This window comes from Sipha flava, unplaced genomic scaffold (assembly GCF_003268045.1).
Source record: "Sipha flava isolate LNK unplaced genomic scaffold, YSA_version1 72_pilon_pilon, whole genome shotgun sequence".
NCBI classification, from domain to species: Eukaryota; Metazoa; Arthropoda; class Insecta; order Hemiptera; family Aphididae; genus Sipha; species Sipha flava.
Window position 1 is genome coordinate 80,897 of NW_020273612.1, and position 24,657 is coordinate 105,553.

Genomic DNA, 24,657 nt, shown 5'->3' on the forward strand with positions numbered 1-24,657 from the left:
CAGCTTTTCGAAATTGTTAATTTTAGTGACAAAAAAGAGAATACAGAATTCAATTATAATTTATGTTAAATATTGTGTTAAATAAAATAAACATTGATTAAATAACTGAACTGTTTAAACTTTAATGTATTATTGAACGTCATCTGAATAATAAACATTTCTCGGAAAAATTGGTAAATTAAAAAAGAAATATTTTAAGAAAACAATTTTAAACTTTAACACTTTCAACTTTCTGACCATCTAATCGAAATATTCAACCCTGAGCCCACTAACATCTACAAGCTCATCCAATTCCTATCAGAAACACAACTAATAAATAAACTGTAATCGTAACCAGTGCTGAATACTCTAAACTCTTCTTTTTTAATGTATGCCATTTCAAGAGTGTATTTTCATTTTTATTATTTTTTCCCTTTGATTGTTTTATCTATTTAGTATTAGAACCGTTATTGTGAAATATATGTACTCGTATATAATCATGTACATTTAATATTTTCTAGATTTTATTATGTGAAAATCACTGTATTAAAATTTCAACCAAAAACAAATAGGTAAATAATATAAAAATATAAATTTTTTAGTAAAAATTAGTACACTCATCCAACATTTTAAAAACAAAATAAATTAAAATAATATAAAAAAATTTGATCTCTTATCGTAATGAAAATTGTTTGCATTTTTTTTTCGAAAAATCGGAACTTTAATTTTAAAAATGTTAGGACTTCGATCGTTACGCCTGCCGGATCACCTTACAAACTCAAGTGCCACTGTGTGGCTTTTTTCGGTGGGGGGAGACTTCGCCCTAAGGAAAATTATAGTTTAAGCCTAACCTAGTTTTTGTACAAACCTTGATACTGTTGCAAATGGTTTTACTCAGTATGTGAACTTAAAACCTCACTACGCGAGTAAAACCCTAAATCGTCATTAATATATTATAGTAGTTTCCATCATAATCAAACATTGTATATCATTATTTTATTATTTTAAATGAATTATATAAATTTTTGTTTTGGTCGGAAAGGGAATCGGCCTATTTTAAATTTGGTCAAAAAGTGAATCGGCCGAATAGGGAAGAGTACGGTTTTGGTCGAAAACGGACTCGTACCTCAAAAGGTACTCTTGGACACAAATGGGTTATGACATTTTTTGATCCTTTTTTGGTGGGACGCAAATTACCTACTGATAATAATCTCGGACTCAAGTAATACCTATGCACCGTTATTAATTACCTACCGCATCAATACGAATTATATTTTGCTAGCGACACAAACATGCGTTCGATTGGGTATGACTCTGGTGTGTAGGATTTGTAAACTGTATATCAATACATCAGAATGTGAACCAACGATAACGTGTTAGATTCATATCCGAACATTCGAGCGTTGAATTCGAAAGGAATACGCGAGACAACATCTTTCAGTGACGTTTGCGAACATGATTAATCAGTATAAAGCGGTAATTATTTTTTCCGTGCTCTCGCCTCTACCACTGAGATAATTAAAAAAGAAATATTATTACTAACGACAACTGATTGCTATAAACTATCATGCATATAGTTACTTGGCAAATCTGCATCAGATCTGAATAGTAGATAGATATCACGAAGTGAGGTTCCAATATCCCCAATCGCACGTTATACTACCACCGTAGATGCAACATGTGAACACGGAAGCCGAAACTTGATTGTGCAGATTTGATTCAGTTAGTGGTAAACTAAACATAAATCTATAATATCATAAAACTATAATTTATTCATCAGGACACGCATAGTCTGCACAAAAATGCATTACGGCTTATTAAACATCCAATAATGGAATTTCTATTAAAATAGACGACCTATTTTTCACTTTCGAATTCAACTAATGAAAGATTTATTATTTTCGGTTCCTTCCAACATTCGTAAATCAAACTCTGCCATTTATTATACGATTTATTATTCATTTTTCCATTTTGCAATTATAAAAAAAATCAACATTTAGTTATTTTTTTACACGTGTGATTTAGTAAGACATGTTTATTTAAGACATCGTGTGGAAAAAAATCAGTAACCTTAAGTTAATTGAAAGCAATAAGAACGCGATAGAACTGTTTCCAATCTGTATGTATTTTAAAGTGATACAAGTAAGAGTCTCGTATTAAGGTTATAATTCATTATTTTGAAGCTAAAAATTATAAAAACTAGTTTTTTTTTTTTTGACACGTCTTATGGACGATTCGCATCAGAATTAAAATTAATTTAAATTATTAGGCCTTCAAAATAATAATATGTTAAATGCTAATATAATTTATATAGTGAATTACCTCATATATTTATTTCTTATAACTACTGCGATTTGTTGCGTATATTTGAATATTCCCGTTACGCATGGAACGGAGAGTTCCTACTATTTTCGTGAAAAATAAAAATATTATCAAATAAATTAAAGTCTAAAGAATTTTGTTGTAACACTTATGACAATGATAACCGAATATTTTCAAGAACACGAATTGAATAATGTATACATAATAATACATACCGAGTTAGCTGCATTGGTAATAATAAAAATAAAAAAATAACATGGTATAACAATACACGTTATGTATTTTACGCAATATAGTGACTAGATAATATATTTTTATGAAAACCAGGAACGTTTAGTCGTAGGATACGAGTAGATGAGAATATTGTACAGTTTAATATATTAAACTAAAACGTGCCAATAAGTAAATAACAAACTATAAAATTTAACGTCGCATATCAATGATTAGATTTTTAAAATACTTTGTTATCTTGTCTATAAAATCACTATTGTAGTATCCCTAATAAAGCCAAAGGAAATACATTTTTCGCGATGAAAATTGTAAGAAGTTTCAGATTTAGAGCTTCGAGACCCAAACGACTTTCATTATTTTCACCCGATTACATAACATTAATCATTAATTATTATTAGCAATCAGATGTTATATACGAAACAATCAATGTAGATGCGACAGCACAATTTGAAAAACACATAATTGTATCAAATAGACTCGCGAGGTTTATATTATGTACGATTTATCAAATACCAATAGCTGTTATCCTAAAAAACAGACTTTTCGAAAATAAGTTTTAAAAAAAGCACAAACCGTTAACATCAAAAGAGCAAAAAAAATGATAAAATAAAAATTTTTTAAAAAAAGGCCACTTCGATAAAATATAGAACGTCCTTTAAAATAATTGTCCTGAAGAGCCTGCACCGATCGACTATTGATAACTCGAGGTATTATTTTTCCAAGGTGGTTTGAAACAATTGAACTCTCAATTCCAAAATCAAAAACATTGTATTATATCTTCACGAAGTGTTGACCGTCAGCTTAGGTTTGGTTTGTTCTATCAACTTCCTGTTTCACCAGCCAGGAAAACGGTCACGAAGTACGATGGATTCTTAGCGAATATGGATTTCTTTAATTAATATTATCGAATAAAGGTGAAGAGAGATTGGTTTTTTCGATGGACATAAACATCGGAGTATTCGGCTATTATAAAATCGGCTGGTGATGATGGTCGTACACGGCGGTGCTGCCCAAATACATGTTATGTAACGACGTAAATAATGCGTTGCACATTGTTTTTTTATTGCGAGTGAACTCTTATCAGCGACACCGTTAATGGACTAATAACAATAATACGTGCTATATTAGGCGACGGAAAAATAAAAGTGTGCTCTTACGGTGCGCGCCAACATATCGATACAACAGAGCACCGTCTGTCGACGAGGTCGCGGCTAAAATCGAAACTGCTGTTAAATTACGATGACGATGACGACGACGACGTTCCGTATGGTTCGCGATGAAATCGGTTTCTCGTGTTTCTACAATATCCGCGTATGGCGCGCGTACGAGAATTTACTATCACGTATTATAGCGTTATTTTTCTCGCAAAAACCGTTTTCGAAACGAGTTGTCTTCCAGAAATTTAGAAAGTCGACACCGGATGAATAATAATAATAATAATGCACGCGTAATAAAATCCCGACGACTGTGTAAATATCAAATCTTTTTATTTTCATTTTACGCGACGTATACGCGTACAACACGAAAGCGTATGTGCCCGGGTTAACGCAATGTGTGTTAATTACATTACCGTGCAAGCGATAACATTATTGGACCGGTTTTTACCTTACCTTTTTTTCTTTTCCCCCGTCCTCGGCGAAACGACCGCTTCACTCGATATGGTGCGTGCGTGTCCCGTCGTTGGCGGCCGTGGATTCCGTGCGCGCGAACAACAAACGTAAACATATGCGTAACATTCGAATACGTCTTTTTCCGCGGCCGTTTGAAGTGTTAGGCGGACTCGCGGTACGCGCAAGAACGCACGAGACGACGTGTCAGTCGTGTGCAATTAGACCGATGATTTTCAACGTTCCGAAACGGTGCATTGTCGTGCAGAAATAGTAACATTTGTGCTCTTGCCTTTGAAAAAATCAAGTCAAATACGAATATTTTTACAGTATTAGCAACGAGTTAAACGTTCTTCGGATTGTAAAAAACGAACATACGAAAAACGACAACTGTTGCGTTTTATTGCGACATAAAAAAAGTTGCACTTAAATCAATATTAAATCGAGCACGAAAAGTAACTGTTTCGGTGTGCGGGCGAAAAAAATACTGAGATAGCTTTTCCCCGCGATCCACACGCACCATTTTTCGTCGCGTTCTCGGAAAAGGCAATGCGGGTATCGATGCAACAATGGACTATTCTACGAAAACAATTTCATGGAAGAGATGTTATTTCATTTCACAGTTGTTGAAATGTCCATTCTACTTATGCAATTTATTATAACTATTTTTTGTAAGGATCGTGGTATACATTTCAGTTTCTGGTTGTCACATTTGGGGATTCCCAGTTTATCGCCCGCTGAAAAAGAAAAAACGTCGCTTTCCAACGCTTCAACCACGGTCGGAAACCAAACTCCCGGTGCAGGCGTGACAAAAAACTCGCTTTAAGATCATTCAGCTACCAATATAAGCGTCTCTAGAAAAAAAAAAAGGCAACAATTTCACTACCTTACTAATAATCGTTGGTCGGGCGAACGATTATGTACGGAAACCAACGTGCATTATATCCAAGTGGAAAAAATGAGCGTATTACTATTATTTTATGTTCGTCTTCGTGATAACATCCCAGACGACTTGACGTGGTAACAACAATATCCGATCACCAGCATTGCATACGTATTCAGAACCCGTCGAGCGGTTTTTACATCGTCTGATCGACGCGTTCTGTGCACAGCCCGACGCGCCCGTGCAACGCCTGGATTGCGAGTGTACGACCCAGGCCCGTATTTATAAATTTAGCGCCCCCAAGCATATCATTTATGCCTCCCCTCCCAAAAGTTAAATAATAATAATATAACACCTATAATTTCGTCCATAACCGAGATTCTTTAATATTTAAATATAACCTATAAATTAAAATCGTTTAATAATTTTTCTAATTAACAAATTAAACAAATTATAACATAATAAAACACACAATTTCCTTTTCATTTAATTATCAGATTATAATATAAAAAAAATACAATTTTTTTTTAACTTAAAAATTATAGCGTAAAAAAACATACTATTTTAATATTTTTATTGTTTGATTTTTTTTTTCATTAGGTACATAATTTTTAAAATTAATTTTGCTAAAATATTTTGCCATTCCTGAGACATGACACCCCCGAGCTTGTGATTACCCGTGTTCCCCCCCCCCTAAATACGTGCCTGACATGACCCGAAATCATAGCGCGTGAGATCGAGAGGAAATTTTCGAAAACCGCCGCTCATGTGTTGTATTCTAGCATCCGGGTGAACTGTATTTGTGTGTCGAATAACCGTCGAGACACGATATTTAGCCATGTTTATGCGATTCATACATAAACTACTACTAGGGGATGTCGGCTGCGATTCCGTATCTTCAAGAATGTGCACATGATGGTGCACGTGCGTATTTCGATTATAACGTTACCCGTATGACCCAAGAAGTCAGTTACACGGTCGGTTATCGTTACGCATTATCCTTAGGGTTAACAACGATTTGGCGGCTTGCACTTGCAGCGTTTCGAGACAACGAGCCCGCCGGCATTCGTAGGCGATCGGCTAAATATATCACTTCCGGTTGACAAATTATAACCATTGTTAATGCGTAACGTCGGCGGTAATCACATCATCAACATTTCGAACTCGATCACGGTACCTCGTGTGCATCGGTTTCAAGTTTTTTTTTTTACGTGCAACAAATATACCAAATAAATAACAAATAGTATATATATATATATATGTGTATATAAAGGCACTAAATCATTCAATTACAAACAGTGCTATGTAAAAGCTAGCTGGCTATGTATACAAAATCAATATCGAATAACCCATAGCGAGTATTTTCAACGAATGTAAAACAAGTACGAAATATTAATCGAACGTTCATTGTTAACTTGGCAACATAACGGATACACTGTGGACTGGAAGAGAATTAAAAAAAAAATCTATCAAGAAACGAGGAATTCGCGACACCATCACACACGCGTCGTATCGTCGACTACGCTCAAGAGTTACAGTGTATGATACCACATAATAGAATCGCGATGACGAACCGTTCGGAGAGCATTTCGATCAACAAACACGACGGCCAAAAGTGCAGGCTGTACCTGGGCAACCTGCCGAAGGTTAAGACGGAAAAGGAGATCTTCGACGAAGTGAGCCGCATAACGCGTGGTCATCTAGTACGTGTAATTACGTACAAGAACTTTGACGACCCATCGATGCACCGGGGCTTCTGCTTCCTGGACTACGGGTCGGTGGCTGCGGCTACGGACGCCAAGCGGGCACTTTCAAAGCAAAAGGTTTTCGGATGCAAGACGAAGGTGGACTGGGCGGACCCGGAACCGCAGGCGGACGCGGACACGATGGCCACGGTGCGCATACTATTCGTCAAGCAATACGGCGGCGTGCTGGAGGAACGCGTGCTTGCCAAGATGTTTGGTCGATACGGGATCGTGGAGCGCGTAAAGAGCTTGAAGAACTACGCTTTCGTGCACTTTGAACGGCGTGAGGATGCGCAATCGGCCATGGACGCGCTGAACTGTTCAAGGGATGTGGCTTCGGGCGTGTGCCTCGACGTCGTGTGGGCCAAGCCGCCGGTGGACAAGAAAACGCGACAGTGGATGTTGCGTAACCGGGAACGCCGGGTACGGAAATCCAAGGTCGTGGCTATGAGTCAACCGGTTCGCTACGCCCCGCGACCACTGGGACGCGCTCCTGGAGGCAAAAGACGCGTCAGCCCCATCCCCGCCGCCGCAGCCTACATCAATTACGACCATCGTGGTTACGACTTTGGACTGAGGCAAACCTGCAACCGGTGCACCCCAGCCTCTGTGGTGAGCATTCCAGTGGCCGAGACCATGTCCTACAAGTGCAACAGCGACAGTGCACGACGGTACGGCACCAACGTCGCGAGCGCGAACGAGTGCAAAGCGGTTCGTCACGACGATGGACGAAGGGTTGCACGAAAACTTCGGGCAAGAAACTGTTGAACTTTTTCGACCGAATTCCGATGAACTGCGCCAAAAACGGTTAACATCACCATAATGTTGTCTAGCTGTTAACGATGTTTATACGAGTCGATTTATCTTTAATGTTAAAAAACCCGCATTTTACGGGAAAATAAAATAAAAAATAAAATGAAAAAAAAGTTGTTTGAAATAATTTAATCAACATTACAGGAATGTTAAAACAATTAAAACTCGAAGTATTGCGTTTTCAAACGTATTTTGAAATGGCCATTGATCGATATCATGGCATCCGGGAATACGGAAAGCGCAATGGATCACAACGTGCGTAAATGTTGTTTACGTGAAATCCTATTAGACACAATATTTCACTATAGCGCTACAGCACTACTTACAACTAGAATTACAATTCTAAGAGAAACTACGTTCCTCCTACCCGAAACCGTTAACTTAAAACAACCCATGTAGGCTCGGCGCTTGCATACTATCACAACACATTTTAAATTTTGAGTGAAGCGAAAAACATATTGGCTTTAAAACAATGTATTATATTTTGTAAATGTAATACTATTATGAGCTTAGTGCGTCACATATAAAAATAATCCAATTTAATTAAAATGATAAAATATTTTTCCAGTTATATTAGTGACAAAAAAATTTAAATAATGATAAAAATGAAACGTTTTTATAGATTACTCATTAGCATTTACAGCAAGGGCGTATTTGAGTTGTGGCCATGGGAAGGGGGGGCGGCGGTGAAACTAATTTTTTTTCAATACAAACTTAAATATAATTTACAGTTTATTTCATACAGCTAATTTTTCTGTTATAATAATAGACTAGTAATTTATATTCTTAATTATTTATACACTACATTTTTTAAATATATCAACGTATTGTATTCAAAAAAAAAATACGAGCCATAGGGAGAAAATGCCCCCTTCACCACTCCCTCAAATACGCCTTTGACTTACAGATGAAAACCATGTTTTCAATGTCAACAGTATTTGAGATTAAGTTTTGAGGTTAAGTATTCCTTTTTTTCAAATTTTCTATATATTTATATATATATATATATGTATGTATTTATTTTTATATATTATGTACAATTTAATGAGAAATGAAATCATAGATAGGAGAGAAAATTCTCATAGATCGACATAAATACGATCAAATTTAAAGACAAGACCTCTTTATTGACAACAGTAATTCGAGATTAATGCATTTTTTCTATATTTTTTTTTCTTCTTTACTTCACTACATTTATACTCGCGTTTACCACAGGTTTGATCTGAGTTTCATGAAGCTTGTTTTAATTGTTAAACCCTAGTTCAACTACTTTAAAATCGTATTATTTACAGTCATACTAAACACGGTGGTCTAGACTTTGATTGTGTATTTCATAGATTAATATAACCTATTGCCCACACCTCCTTCATGCGATATATTCTAAAAACGCATACACACGCTACTTCACACATAGATCACCGTGTTTATCTGCCCCCCCATAGTCTTAATTTATTTCTTTAAAGTACTGCGTTTGTTTTATTGCGATATAAAAAAAAAATTGCACTTCAATCAATATCAATATTAAATCAAGGACGGAAAGTAACTGTTTAAGTGTGCGGACCAAAAAAATACTAAGATCACCTTTTCACGAGATCCACACGTACTATTTTTCTTCATGTTCTCGGAAAAGGTAATGCAGGGATCGATGCAACAATGGACTATTCTACGAAAACAATTTCATGGAAGAGATGTTATTTTGTTTTTTCAGTTGTTGAAATGTCCATTCTATTTATGCAATTTATTATAACTATTTTTCGTAAGGACCGTGGTATACATTTCAGTTTCTGGTTGTTACATTTTTCTTTTCTTTTTTTGATTTTAACGAGCAGCGTATCGGTTTAACGTTTTTTTCCCCCGCTAACACGTTTTTTTTTATGTATCAGCACCGAGGTATTCGCGTAACAACTTTTTAATACGAATACTTGGAGACGTATTGGAGTCCATACACGTATTTTTTTTTAAACCCTAGGTGATTTTCAAATACTTGAGAAATACTACGAAAAAAGTAAACCTGATAATGTTATAAATTTATATTTTGTGATTTGGAAATACGTATTTGAGGCTAATTCTTTGAGTAATTTTTTTTACGTTAAAAATTTGATGTTTATGGCACAGTATAATAAAGAATGCTGTAAAGTTTGAACTATAGCTGAACAGATAATCGATTTTAACAAATTCATAAAATAACTAACTATAATTAACTTCTTTTTTTTTTCTATAGTACAAGTGATTGTTTAAAAGGTTAGGTTAGGTTAGGTTAGGTTTAGGTTTCATTTATAGCAATAACTTAAACGAACAATCGATTGAACTTAAAACAACCTGTAGTTATACTGGTCAGTCATACTTGTATGCACATTGAGTGTGTATAACAATTCACACACAATTATTCAACCGAAAATGGTATTCGTCGTGACAGAATGTTTCAGGATGTTTGAAGTTACCTATTGATTGTTTTAACTGATCACCTGAATGTCTTACTTGAGTGATTAGATGATTTAAAATTTAAGATCAAACAAAGGTCAAGAACAACATTAAACAATAATTATAGTATTAAAAAAGTTGGTTGCAACCATATGAGATCGGTTTTCGTCTGTAAATTAAAGTAAATAAATCATTAACCTATTATTATATCAGTAATTAAATAATAAATAAGTATAGTACCAATTCTTTGTTGATTTATGTTCGCTCTCGTACTTGACGTAAACCTTTACTAACTTTATAAACCAAATGTATTATACTTAAAGTTTAACGCATTACCTTTTGTTATGCTTATTATTAAATAATGTATAACATCGTGTAATTATCGTTTGTGAAAGTGTTCTATCCTACAGCAACTATTGAATTTTGGAACATTTGCTTTTCAACCCAACTAATACATTTGAGTAGGATGTGCTTTATTGCTAACTTAAGGTCATAAACCTTACAGCCTTGTGCAGTTACTTTAATGAATACTCCGAGTGGGCGGTATGTATTTTCAATTCCCTTTTTACTTCTTAAATATATCTTCTAAGCACTTAATTGTTTTTAGATATTTTATACTTTTACAAAAGGATAAAATTGTTATTTAATTATGTGATCATAATAGGTAAACGTACTTTTGTGTATGTCGCGTTTTTCGGTTACAAATTTTGTATTTATACAAAAACTAATTAATATTTGTAATGTTATTATAACGATAAATCTAGTGATGCATGGATTTATCAATAAACAATATATTTTAATTTTTCATTCAAACAGGGATTAACATTAAGATCGATTTCAAAACTATAACCGGCGATTTTTAACATTTTTATATATCTCGTAAACATTTTTTTTTTTTTTTAATATGTATTATTATATAACTCGAACATTGTATTACATTGAAACATGAATTATAAAATACGTAATTATCACTGGAAGTTCAAACTACAAGTACAAATATTTACCAATATGGTACAATATAGTATATAATAATATTACTTGTTTATATTGAACGCGGTGACATATTTCGAGTACAGAAAAATAACTTGTATTGAATATGTTAAAAATATTACTGTTATCTAGGTACTTTTTCATAAATAAAATTCAAATGTTTATATCGTACAATAAATACCTATAGTATATATTATATTATTTAAATTAATTTTGCACGTATTGATCTATTGAATATAGTAAATAGGATTTAGCATGTATATTGCTCATCGTGCTGTTTTAATTTAGCTACATCGGATTTGATTAAAAAATACTCCAAATTCACCAATGCATAGTAAAAAAAAGACTATTTTAATGTCGTATATTAGTTTACAACTATGAATAATATTATTATAATTAATCGATATCGGTAATTTTATGTTACTTTTAAGCTAATCCGATGTTAAGAAAATGTATCTTTCTGAAGAATAATTGTCTCATTTTAAATGATTCGATCACTAAGTTTTTAATAATCACATTGCATTAGAACACGGAATCTACGCGGAGCAGCAATTAATATGAAAATAAAAATTGATTAATTAACAGTCGAAAGAGAAGGTGTACTGTACGATGCGTGTCATGCTGGTGGTTCAACATGTTTTTCAATCTAAAACTTAATTAATTAATCTTTTCAATTCCTTTTCATTGTACAGCTGATTTTGAAACGCAACAAAAGAATATAGGTATCGAACTCGTTTGCATTACAGTGGGATACTCACCTCCCGCGGCCGATGGTCCACTGCAAGCCGGTAACACTAGACAGTGCCTGAACACATACGCCTACCGAACTACTGAATATTTAATTAAGACGCGAACGCAGTTCTGTAAAACTAGATATACCCAAGTCATCTGGATACGAACTCCCTCGAACTTCGGCTACGCGCATATTTTCTAATCATTCGTATACTGACTATGGACCGCACATTGTAAGTCACGCAAAGCTTCTTTGCATTTCTGAACACAATATTATGAAATGCTCACGAATGTCGTACCAGCGCATTGTTCCTCGTGCACTTCATCGATAACCATGTTTTCGCAATAAATTATTCGTTGGCAAGAAATACCCATACACATGTAAGTATTAAGGTCGGATTAAACGCACTTTCACGAACATTATCTACTCGTACGGTATTCTTGTATGGAAACCCGTATTGCAGTAAACGCGGATCGATAAACAATATAATATACAGAAGCGAAAACTTTAATGTTTTCACGATCGACTTCTGCGTTGTTTCTCACCGTTCGAATGTGAATTCGTTACGAAACAGCGACTAAAAAGTATACTAATTTTTTTAACAATTTTTGTTTAACACTTCATTTGATAGCGCTCACCGAAGCTTATACATAGCAAACTAATACAACAAATAAAAAAATAATAAAACAATAGAGATTTCATGATGGGCGCACTCGATCGCAAGCAGATTAATATTACAATTATTGGGAAATTACAAACTGGTAAAATGGCTGTTTCCATATTATCGTTCGTAATACACCAAGTAAAAATCTCTTACATAAACTGCGTTGGTCCTCAACGATTTATTTGAAATTTTCTCACATTCACCCGGGTTCTCTCCACACCCCTAGAACCGTCTAATTCCACGATATCACATTTACTATTCGGTATTACAATTATTATATTTGTCTACAACGTTATAGTGCATCGTTGATAGACTTCGTTGCCTTCTCATACACGTTGACATGAACACTATCATTACTGCTCAAAATCATAGTTAAAAGCTAAGGTTTATAATTATTTGACTTGGGGGTGTGAGAAATGAACACAGAAAATAACTATAAAAGTGTTATTATTAAATGGACAACATAATGACCGCACAATGACTAACATTACATAAGAAAATGAGAAAAGAAACTGGTTGTATATATATGTGGTGAGACGCTTAAATAGGCCATATAATTTTCTAGAGGTTGCGATGGCGGACGATTTGTCGTCGGTAGAAATCAAGTATTCCTAAGAACTGTTTAAGTTGTAGAACCATAGAAGGCTGGAGAGAAGTCTGAATAGCATTAGCTTTATCTGGAGTAGGACAACAGCCATAAGAAGAGGTCACGTAGCCTAGAAAGGTGACTTCAGGAGCGCACCAAGTACACATTTTTTCGGATTAATATAAATTCCATAGAAGGAGAAACGTTGAAAAACTGCACATAGGTGTTCTATGTGTTCGTTTTTATTACGAAAAAACACTAAAATGTCATCTAAGTATCCGAAATAGAAAGGCAGGTCGTGTAGAACGTTGTCAATAAAACGTTGTCATGTTTGAGCTGCGTTTCGAAGGCCAAAAGTCATGAACATGAACTCGAATAGACCAAATGGGGGAATGATAATGGTCTTCGAAATGTCATCTAGAGCGACTGGAATCTAGGTAAACGCCTTTGCTCAATTAACAACACTGAAGATGGTGCAACCATAATTGGGGCGTGAGAAAAATCAAAAATATGGAGGACGGAGTACCGGTCAGAAATAGTTTGCACATTGAGAGCTCTATAGTTACCGCAGGGACGCCAACTATTGTCCTTTTTAGGAACGAGATGAAGTGGAGATGCCCAGAAACTCTTTAACCAATGTGCAATGCCATCACGAACTATTGTCTCAAGCTCAGTACGGGTGATTTGCAGACGATCTAGAGCTAGACGGCGAAAACGATGATGAACTGGTTGGTCAGAAGTAGTCCTGATGTGATGCAGAGTAACATATCGAATATTACGAATAATTCCAGATGGACGGATGATGACTGGAAATTTACTAAGGATATCATGATAACGTGAGTTACCACAATAGCCTTAACATAAGGAAAGGAAAAATTGAAAAAGGTGCCTCGAGTGGTCAATGTGGTGACATTGTCAATAAGGTGTTTGTGTCGACCAAGAGATTGTAGTAAGACAAGAAGTCTACTCCAATAATTGGGTGTGAACATCAGCAACGACAAAACGCCATGAGAAATCTCTACGGATGTTTAGATCGAGTTGGAGTTGGGTCCAACCATAAGTCGGAATAATAGAACCGATTGCAGCGTATAACTCGTAAGTAGTTCGTTGCCGAGGACCATGTACAGAATTTCGAGGAATAACACACAAGACAGAACCAGTGTCTATTAAAAATTGAAGCTTACTTTTATAATCGGAGACTTGAAGGTGGTTGAATCATTACAGACAATCGTTAGACGCCATTAAGCGCTGCCCTGTGCGTTTTCCGAAACAAAAAAACATGGAGTAGTTCGTCTTGTGGTACGTTCCTAATATCTGTGATAACACCAGCAAACTGATTCGGTGGAAGCATTTCGATGATGAACACTGGGTGACCAACTAATCTTCGTGTTCTTGTACGAACAACTAGTTGTTGTAAAAGCTGCTACTTGCTGTGTGAGGCAGTGGCGTAACCAGGGAACTTTTTATGGAGGGGAGGGTTCAGCAAATTTATATATATTTAATCTTATCACTATCATTTTAACTACTATTTGTATTTTGATCTCGGTATTTTTAAGTCTGGTTGTCATTAGTGTTTTTGACTCAGGTAAAAGAAAAATAATTAATTTTTCTAGTCTGCTTATTTGTTAGAGAATTTGCCTATAATAATAATAATAATAATAATAAAAATTTAGGAACTAGGAACTAATATAGGAACATAAATATTAGATATTAGAATATTTTCTATCCAATCACTTAGGTATACTAAAAATTAAATTTTAAAAATATCTTATCATAATGGAATATTTAGACGTCTTAGAATAATGTCAAATTAAAATAAAACAAATATAATGCACTTATATAATATAATGTACTTCTATGGAGGTTTAAAATGTTCACGATTCATATCGCACCGAATTTAAATACCAAATTTTATATTGCATATTTCGCATATTTATTCATTAATGCATATAACATGTATAATTAATGAGTTTTTAATAATTTAAATATTTTAATTTACAGTAAATTTTATAATCACCGCGAATAGAGCACAAATATACATAATAGATATTAAGTTTCAAAAATAGTATTTTAAAAGATTTGTATAGTTTTCTATTAGTTTTTTGAGAGTAGGTACTTCAAATGATTTAAAATATTTATTTTTTTTTTTTTTTATTTATACTCTCGTTTTTAAGTTTCCTAAAAGTTTTAGATTGATTTAAATTATTTGAAATATAAGGTAGTGGATATTATCATTTTTTTCGTTTTTGATAAAATATTTAAAATTTATTTGGTATAAAGTGTGGTTTTAAGAAAAAAAAAAGCACATTTTATAAAGTGTAACATAATGCATGTAATTGCATATTTAGCCATTTTTCTTTGCATATTTTCATCATATTTGACACTTTTTAAATGCATATAAATCCGGGCTCTACTAATAACTATAAGTTTTACACAATAAGGTGCTTGTGTTAAATGATCGGCGAGCCGCGAATGCAATAAGTATACCTAAAATAAACTTTCAATGATATCGCTTTTATCTCAGTTATCGGGACCAGATGACCGATTTAAAATCAACCGTAGTAGAAAACCTATATTATATGTTCCCGAGAAAAAATTATCAAAGTAGTAGTAAAGTATCTAAATATGATCATCAGTAGCGTAATTTGGGTGGTGCAAATATATATAAATATATATTTTTGCACCACCAGAAAATTATTGAAATTTGTATACCTATAATATTATTTTCAAGAGACAAGGAAATCAGCATACTAAAAACAAAATTTGATTGTTTTTTTTTTTTTTTTAATATTATAATAATTAAGGTTTTACTGCTAAAATAATTCAAAATGTATTTGTTATTTAAAGAAATATATGGGAAGAATTACTTAGGAAATTGGGAAATTGGTGTGTTGGAAATTATAAGTTGAGAATATACCTCTGTACCACCAAAAATTGGATCCAATTTACGCCACTGATGAGCATAATATCATGACTTGTGTGTGTGTGTGTGTGTGCAGGGTATGTATAATACGTTTATAGTATTTATAGAAACTATTAATTTGATTTCCAAGTCAAAATTCTAAAATATAAAAATATTAAAGAAAAAACCATGTTTACTATGTAAAAATTAATTTACCGTCTAAGGTTCATGGGAGGATTCTGATTCCCAAACCCCCCTCCCATGGATACGCCACTGGTGCGAGGTTACCAATACGGGCCGTGAGACTGGCAATATCATTGGATGGTGAAATAAGAGCCACGTCAGCCTGCGATGGTACCTCATTTATCGTGTCGGCAAGTTTTGTTACGTCATCAAGAGGAGCATCTCTTTGAGAAGCAGTTATAGATTTAATATGAGGAAGTAACCGATTTGACCACAAGGTACGCAAGAGATCATGTGGGAACAAGGAACCATCAAGATTTGCGAGATGACACAAAAATTGGGAGGGCTTCCTGTCGCCGATTTCTTCGTGGGTTAAAAACTGTTAGACGCGTTTTGCTCGTGAGGAGGTGATGCGTTCGATTAATTCGGTTTATAATTTATCAAACTTACCAGTTACCGGTGGATTCGAAAGTATATCCCTAACTTATTTAATGACAGGGCCGTCGGGTTGTGAAATAGCGTAATAATACTTGGTGGAGTCATGAGTAATGTTAGCCAAAGCAAATTATGCTTCGAGTTACGCAAACCAAACCGCAGGATTTTCAAGCCAAAATGGTTGAATTTTGATGCCAATGCCAGAGATAAGCGGAAAGTCTTGAGGTTATGCGTTTTTCATTGTCGAGGACCCCACTATATATTCTTTGAAAATCTAAACAATATTATACTAACTTATATACTAACAATATTATTTACTGTTGACCTTCAAAACAATAATGCGTCATAATGAGATAAAAAAACGTACGAAGGATATATATATATATATATATAAAAGGAACTAAATCACCCAATTAAAAATAGTGCTATGTAATAGCCAGCTGGCTATATATACAAAATCAATATCGTATAACCCATAGCGAGTGTTTTCAACGAGTGTAAAACAAGTACGAAATATTAATCAAACGTTCATTGTGAATAAAACATAACGGAAACACTGTGGACTGGAAGAGAATTAAAAAAAAAAACGATTAAGAAACGAGGAATTTTCAACACCATCACGCACGCGTCGTATCGTCGACCACGCTCAAGAGTTACAGTTTATGATACTACGTAATAGAATTGCGATGACAAACCGTTCGGAGAGCATTTCGACCAACAAACACGACGGCCAAAAGTGCAGGCTATACCTGGGAAACCTGCCGAAGGTTAAGACGGAAAAGGAGATTTTTGACGAAGTGAGCCGCATAACGCGTGGTCATTTAGTGCGTGTGATTACGTACAATAACTTTGACGATCCATCGATGCACCGGGGCTTCTGCTTCCTGGACTACGGGTCGGTGGCTGCGGCTACGAACGCTAAGCGGGCACTTTCAAAGCAAAAGGTTTTCGGATGCAAAACGATCGTGGACTGGGCGGACCCGGAACCGCAGGCGGACGCGGACACGATGGCCACGGTGCGCATACTGTACGTCAAGCAGTACGACGGCGTGCTAAGCGAACGCGTGCTTGCCAGTGTGTTTGGCCGATATGGGGTCGTGGAACGTGTGAAGAGCTTGAAGGACTACGCTTTCGTGCACTTTGAGCGGCGTGAGGATGCGCAGTCAGCCATGGACGCCTTGGACTATTCCAGGGACGTGGCTTCGGGCGTGTGCCTCGATGTCACGTGGGCCAAGCCGCCGGCGGACAAGAAAACGCGACAACGGATGTTGCGTAACCGGGAACGCCGGGTACAGAAATTCGTGGTGGCGGCCATGAGTCAACCGGTTCGCTATACCCCGCGGCCACCGGAACGCGCTCCTGGAAGCAAAAGACGCATCGGCCCCACCCCCGCCGCCGCAGCCTACATCAATTACGACCATCGTGGTTATGACTTCGGACTGAGGCAACCCTGCAACCAATGCACCCCCGCCTCCGAGGTGAGCATTCCCGTGGCCGAAGCCATGTCTGACGAGCGCAACAGCCATAATGCATGCCGGTGCGGCACCAACGTCGTGAGCGCAAATGAGTGCAAAGCGGTCCGTCACGACGATGGCGATTGGAAGAAGGGTTGCACGAGAACGTTGGACCAGAAACTGTTAAACTTTTTCCAAAGAATGTCCACAAGCTGCGTCAAAAATGATTAACGTTAGCGTAGTTTTGTCAAGCCGTTTACGATGTTTAAAGAGTCAATCTTTGTTTAATTTTAAAATAACCCACATTTAACGGAAAATAAAAATAAAAATGAAAAAAGATGTTTCAAATAATATATGATGCGAGTGTTCAAACAATCGAAACAATTTTACACGAAGTGTTGCGTTTTCAAACGTATTTTGAAATGGCCACTGATCGATATTATTCAACGTGCGTAAACGATGTTTACGTGAAATCCGACTAGACACAATATTTCACTATAGCGCTACAGCTCAAGGTAGAACTTGAGAAACTAAGAGAAACTACGATCCTCCTACCCGAAAATGTTAACTTATATCAACCAATGTAGGGTTCTGCACTTACATACTATCATAACAATTTTTTTTAGTTCTGGGCGAAGCGAAAAACATATAGACTTTACTACAATGTGTTATATTTTGTAGATGTACTATTATTATGGGTTAAGTGCGTTACATATAAAAATAATCCAATTTAATCAAACTTATATAATGTGTTCCAGTTAGGTATATTAAAGACAAAAAAATAAAAATTATAAAATTGAAACATTTTTATATGTTACTCATTAGCACTTACAGATGAAAACTACGTTTTCAATGTCAACAGTATTTGAAGTTGAGTTTTGATTGTACTACTTTTTCATTTCAAATTTTGAAAACCGGATGATATTCTAATTAATCGGATTTCTGATTTCCGAAATTTGAATTAGTACTCTTATATACATGAATCATTATACCATTTTGATGATTACACATATTTTGTTATATATTTACATATATTGTAAAAATTATTTTTTAATTAGAATTCAGAATCCGCAATGTTTAACCCGAAATCTGAAATCCGGTTTTGTCAGTTTTTCGTAGAATCCGGATTTAATTCCCATCACTGAATGCAATCACTCTTCAGCCGTCAAACTTTACAGGCCGAAATTTAATTTTTCTTCGGATACAATATTATCATCATGTCGTCAATTCACTGCACGTACTGGTTCGAATAAATAGCTCATGTCATGCAGTGATCTATAATTAAGAAGACAAATATGAGTGAAAATCCGTTTTCCATGTGGTATGCGCGCTGGCGTTGTAAAGCGAAGTCGTTGTTTGGCTCGTACGTTTATTCCGTCGGTCATTTTACCGGCGCATGATAATGCGCGTACCGTATAATTTAGCCATAATTGCACGGTTATCTATTTCCATTCTCAGTAATAATGGCTACGAGGTACGAATTAAGTGTTCCGAAACCGAACGTATAATTTCAATTATATTTATTAATAAATATTTTCAAATTGCAATTTTCATTTTTTTTCTTTTCATTAAAACTCTTTTCTCGTCGACGGGTTGTATTCCGTTAGTTAGTGCGGCAGTCTGCAGCATAATTGCAATGTGTAACTTGCATATTCTTCGGTTATGTTTTTTTTTTTCTATAAACAAACACACTATTATAATATGATATCACTAAAAATTATAATTAACGAAACTAATATACGTATAACAAGTAGCCAATTACATTAATTAGGACAATCGTGTTTAGAAGATGGAGTATTATCATCCGAGAAAAGAAAACATATCTGTACACATTAAGCAATTTACAAATAATTATTGCTTTGTTGTATTCGTGAATCGTCATTGCGAACTCGACCAATGGGCAAATGTATTTAACACAACACCATGCTGTTAAGTGCACTTAACGCGTAGGTTTCGTTTGACGGTCGCGTGAACACGGTATCCGGATATGGTTTTTATTTTCCCCGCCAAAAAACTCGGGAATTTAAACCGACGTAAATGAAACGGCTCCGCGTACTGCTAACGGTTCGATAACTTTTGATCGGTTTCATTGATTCTCGGATCGTGTGATATTTCACGGCGCAGTTGCGCGATGACGGTAAACAGTTATCGTGATTGTTTATGGGGGGAGGGGGGAACCCATTACGTGGGTTGTTGGCACCGTCGCGTACCGACGATTATGCCTTTCGATGACCCGTTCGGACGCATCTAACCGTGTGTTTCGCGAATAACGATGCGATTTGACGTGTTCCAGATGGGCGACTTCGAGCACGACAACCACGAGGACCGGCTGATGTCCAGCTTGCAACGGATGATGGACACGGAACAGTTCGCGGACGTTACCATTTGCTGCGCCGACGGGTACAAGCTGAGAGCCCACAAAGTCGTGTTGTCGTACTGCAGTCCGTATTTGCAAGTAAGACCGCGTCGCCGTTCCGAGACCGTACCGTCGTCGAATCGAACGCCGCGGCGCGCGCACTAGCCGGGTCGCGCCGACGATGTCGAATTGTTGTTGCATGGTGTAAAGTCGATTATTGTTCGCTCACGCGGCCGCGGTCGGGTTTGAATCGTCCGTTAGGCGCGCGCCGAAATAACCGTAAACGGTTGCGTGCAATTAAAAATTCGCCGACCGCGTGCCGCCGCGATTCGGTTCGAGAGGCTTATCATTGATGTTAACGAGTGCCGACTCAATTACGATATTGCGAGGTGAGCGCGCGCGTGACGTGCGAGTAGACGGGACGTGGTACACGGAACAATTGTCGTCCGACCGTCTGCGCGGGGTACCGTTTTTTTCGAGTGATTGAACCAGGGGCACCATTCAAAGGGGAGGGGAGCAGGGTGTGCACTCGCACGCACTGAATTTTAACGTTTTTTTCTTAAATTGTTCGCCTAGGCGTCACTGATACATGACCTTGCCACTTTGGCCTTCAGTTTTTCAATCTTTAATGTTGTGCATGCACCGATGATCGGTAACTGATCGGTTATCACCGTTAATCATAAATGTTGGCCTGGTGGTGGGAAAAAATTGGCCTCTTTAATTGCCTGCACACCCTTAAAAAATACTGAAATGGCGCCCCTGGATTGAACGCCGTGGCAAGGTCACAGCCGTCCGTGAAAATAGAGCACGTATGTCGTTGACGTTATGCGATCGACGTAGCCGTTTCTCGACGAAAAACGTTGATAAAATATTCTCATTTTAGTGTCTACCTGCACGAAATGGTGGTTCCATTGAAAATAAATAAAACATTTTTCGTCTTGTTTTTCTTGACGAACAAATTAAGCGTTCAGACCTTTTAAAATGTACGCGTACAACGTACGTTACATTCGATTCCATTGTTGGACCCGTGCTTTTACAGACATCAATTATCGATAACGTGTACTTCACCGGATATCGTTTAAAGGTTTGAACAGAGACAGTTCCTTTGAACGATTGCGATTCGTTGGAAACACTAAGCGGGCGGAGGCGGGTTTTTCATACTTGTCGCGCATGAATACGAGACTGTTTCCAAGACGGGTCGTGCAAAAAATTCGGGTTGACGATTACACAACACACAAAGGCGCGCGAGAACCTCTGCGAGTGCGTGTAAAAAAAAAAGAAAGCGCAACCCGTACGATGTGAAAACTCGTCAAAAATGTCACAGGGAAAAACGTTAGTAATCAGCAAAGGCGCGACCGACGACGTGCCGTGAGTCGTTCGTACCGTGTGACGACACCGGCGATCCTGTCCGCGTCGCACGCATTAGCAGGACTGTCCTAAGGATTCTCGAAGTCCGGGACATATTCGATTGGGGGCCCCTTTGATCGTCGCAATAATTCCCGAATGCGACAGTCGAACGCGCATTGAGTTCGCGCGAAATGTTAGTGAATATACCATTACAAACCTTGACCGATCAAGGTCGACGCATCGAATTGCAATGGATCACGATTTTTTTTTAACAACTTCTCGACAACCCATTACCACGTTTGATTTGAACTCAATTTATTCTTAGATAATTTTTTAAACGGCCATAGAAAACAATAAATTGCGATAACGAATATCTACTACGTAAATTTTAATAGAATTATGTCATTCTTCGCGCTCCGGTAACAATTATAATAAATTACAGTTTCGCTATATAGAAATTAGAATAACTCAAAATTTAGTTCGTTCAATAGCGATATAATATAAATTAAAGTTAATTTATTATTCGATTAAATGTATTAATATTTCATAAAGAAAAAAGGCTTAAAAACAGTACATTAATATCAATAACCTTTAACGCCGAGTAATTCTAATCAATCTGGATTTTAAGGGGCCCCTTTAAAATTTCTTAGACTGGGTCCTAGGGCGAAATGATCCCGTTTTTCTCCCCCCCCCCTGATGAAGGTCCTGCGTTAGACGTGCGAAAACGTGCGGTACCGCGACGTTCTCCCGCCAGCGGTACGTAAACGCGATAACGGTTGCCGCGCAATTTGCACTCGAGTTGGTTCGTTATCCGTGTTCCGTTAAGTTTACTGACGGACGGTGCTAAAACGATAACACACCTACCGCAAATTTGGTGTACCCTTGCTCTAATTTTGTAATTCTTTCCACGTCAATAATTAATACTCGATACCGGCAAATACCTGGCCACAATTTCATAATTCCTGCTCTACCGGTTTTTCCGGAATTTTCTACGATCTGATATGGAGTCAACGTTGGAAAATTCGACTTTCCGGAAAAACTAGTTAGGAGCAGGAATTGTAAAAAATATTGTCAGGAATTCACCGGAATCGTGAGTATTAATTGCGGACGTAGAAGAAAAATTTGAAAAATTAAAAATGGAGGAGGGGGTGGTTTCGGCTAACGTAGGTTAAAATGTGTCGTGGGATTCGCGTGTTTACGTACGGTAAGTGTGCGGCAAACGGATCGTTCGAACCGGGCGGGAAAAACGACGAGTCCGCGTGCACAGATAAGACCGCCGGCGTTATCTCCACGAAAACAACAACGACGACAAATGCACGAGCTTATCGGCCAGCATTGCTATTACGATGTGGCTGGTGACCGCCCGGTCGTCGAGCAATAATTGTCGTGGCCACGCGCGAGTGAAAGAGTGAGAGTGCGATAGAGTGGAGCGAAAGAAAAACCCAACAGTGCGATGGACGAGGAAACCCGAGTGGCCCGTAGGTGGGTGGGCGCCACTCAGTGAAACCGCAACCGACCGCGTGCGATATCTGTACCGGCAATTGTTGTTCGCAGACGCTGTTCCTCGGTCATCCCCGCGGCGCGGACGACAGCATCACCATCATCCTGCAGGGCGTCGGCCACGAGGACGTGGAGCGCGTGCTCCAGTTCGTGTACACGGGCGCGGCCGTCGTGCCCGGCCACAGCATGGATGGCTTCATGACGACCGCCGGAGCGCTGGGTATCGGACCGCTGCTGGACCCCCGTCGGCACATGGACACGTTCACCACTCGGCCACCGCCGCCGCCACCGCCGTCGCGATACCACCGTCCGTGCACTCCACCACCCGCGTACGATCCACCGCCGTCCAGGATCCGGCAGCTGCCCAGGACTACGGGTATCTTGACGCCTTCGCCCTGGGCCCAAAATTCCCGGCCACCGTGCGCCGCTCCCAAGTACCCGGCTCTCAGAACCACGCATGACCCGGCACCGAGGACCGTGCACGACCTGGCTCCTAGGATCGTGCACGAATTGGCTACCGGGACCGCGCAGGACTCGGATACCGGAACAGCACAGGACTTGACTCCCAGGACCGCACGGAACTCAAAAACCGGGCAGTCGCCGATCACGACCGCGGTACAGGTTAGTGGTTGTTCGTCGATTCAGTTGCCTTTCGTTACCCCCCACTTACGTTTACTCTTACACCGTCCTATTCAATGGAGTTAAGCACTCCATCGTACTATTAACTAAGTATTAGGTATTTAAGTATTCGTGTCTCGTCGTCAAGCATGCTCTCAAAAATATTATCGGTTTTGTGTGAAGGAGGAGTGAATAAAAAGTCTCGTGTTAATCATACACATATGATACAATATCAATTTTTGCGCTTATTTGGAGGGCGTGTAGTCTCTTTCAACAATATATGACCATGGGCTATCTACTACAAGCAAGTATGCGTATAATAAGCTTTGTGTTTATTTATTGCACGAGTCGCGAGGACTGTGATTCTCGACATTTACAACCGTCGCATGACCATGCACTGTTGTTCGTTGAATCTTCCGCCAAAGCAAATTAACTTAAACGGGCACGACCGATTTTCAAATCTGTTATAGTGTCGTTATCTGTTTCAACATTTAATATACTTTTTTGTGTATTTTTTTTTAAATCGTGATCCTCGAAAATATGTTCATGGATCCTTGTGGTGCGGAAGTTTCACTGAATATGTATGTGCAATATGTTTGAACAACTCGAATGTCCGTCACTGTAGCCATAAATGTTTTACCTATTCGGTGCAAAATTTAACTTTGATATGATATCGAAATTAAAATCTATAATCAATACGAGACGAGCTACGATTGGTTAACCATCGACGCGCATTGTGGAACAGTTACTAAAATGTATTCGTTCTTTTAGTCGCGGGACACCTAAATGCGTGTAGTACTATCCATGTCGAAATCGTAAATCAAATGCTCAAGTTTTAGTGATGAGGAAACACGAAATATTCTATTTCCTCATTTTACATCGACACTA

General features: G+C 37.5%; 4 protein-coding genes across 7 annotated transcripts in view; 3 read left to right on the top strand and 1 right to left on the bottom strand.

Annotated features, from left to right (window-relative positions):
• Positions 1–4,616, bottom strand: part of LOC112692278 (polymerase delta-interacting protein 3-like) — a 70,190-nt gene extending 65,574 nt beyond the window's left edge. The window contains exon 1 of the mRNA XM_025566896.1: positions 4,143–4,616. Coding sequence (XP_025422681.1) covers positions 4,143–4,257 — 115 coding nt within the window. The 5' untranslated portion in view covers positions 4,258–4,616. The remainder of the gene's footprint in view (positions 1–4,142) is intronic.
• Positions 1–24,657, top strand: part of LOC112692277 (gastrula zinc finger protein XlCGF57.1-like) — a 45,328-nt gene that overhangs the window by 7,762 nt on the left and 12,909 nt on the right. For 2 of the 4 annotated variants that reach the window (XM_025566894.1, XM_025566893.1), the window contains exons 2-3: positions 20,242–20,403; positions 23,206–23,772. In XM_025566894.1, coding sequence (XP_025422679.1) covers positions 20,242–20,403; positions 23,206–23,772 — 729 coding nt within the window. Of the gene's footprint in view, positions 1–19,911; positions 20,086–20,241; positions 20,404–22,208; positions 23,134–23,205; positions 23,773–24,657 lie in introns of those variants that run through there. The other 2 variants (XM_025566892.1, XM_025566895.1) reach the window with 2 other exon arrangements.
• LOC112692293 (heterogeneous nuclear ribonucleoprotein Q-like) lies at positions 6,588–7,535 on the top strand. The gene has a single exon (XM_025566923.1). It carries the CDS (start codon positions 6,588–6,590, stop codon positions 7,533–7,535), a length of 948 nt encoding a protein of 315 aa, XP_025422708.1.
• Positions 17,181–18,179, top strand: LOC112692295 (heterogeneous nuclear ribonucleoprotein Q-like). The gene has a single exon (XM_025566924.1). The coding sequence runs from the start codon at positions 17,181–17,183 to the stop codon at positions 18,177–18,179; it is 999 nt and encodes a 332-aa protein (XP_025422709.1).

What these genes read in the sequence shown, in the direction of transcription:
- LOC112692293 (XM_025566923.1), top strand. Translation starts at nt 6,588, where the DNA reads ATGACGAACCGTTCGGAGAGCATTTCGATCAACAAACACGACGGCCAA.
- LOC112692295 (XM_025566924.1), top strand. Translation starts at nt 17,181, where the DNA reads ATGACAAACCGTTCGGAGAGCATTTCGACCAACAAACACGACGGCCAA.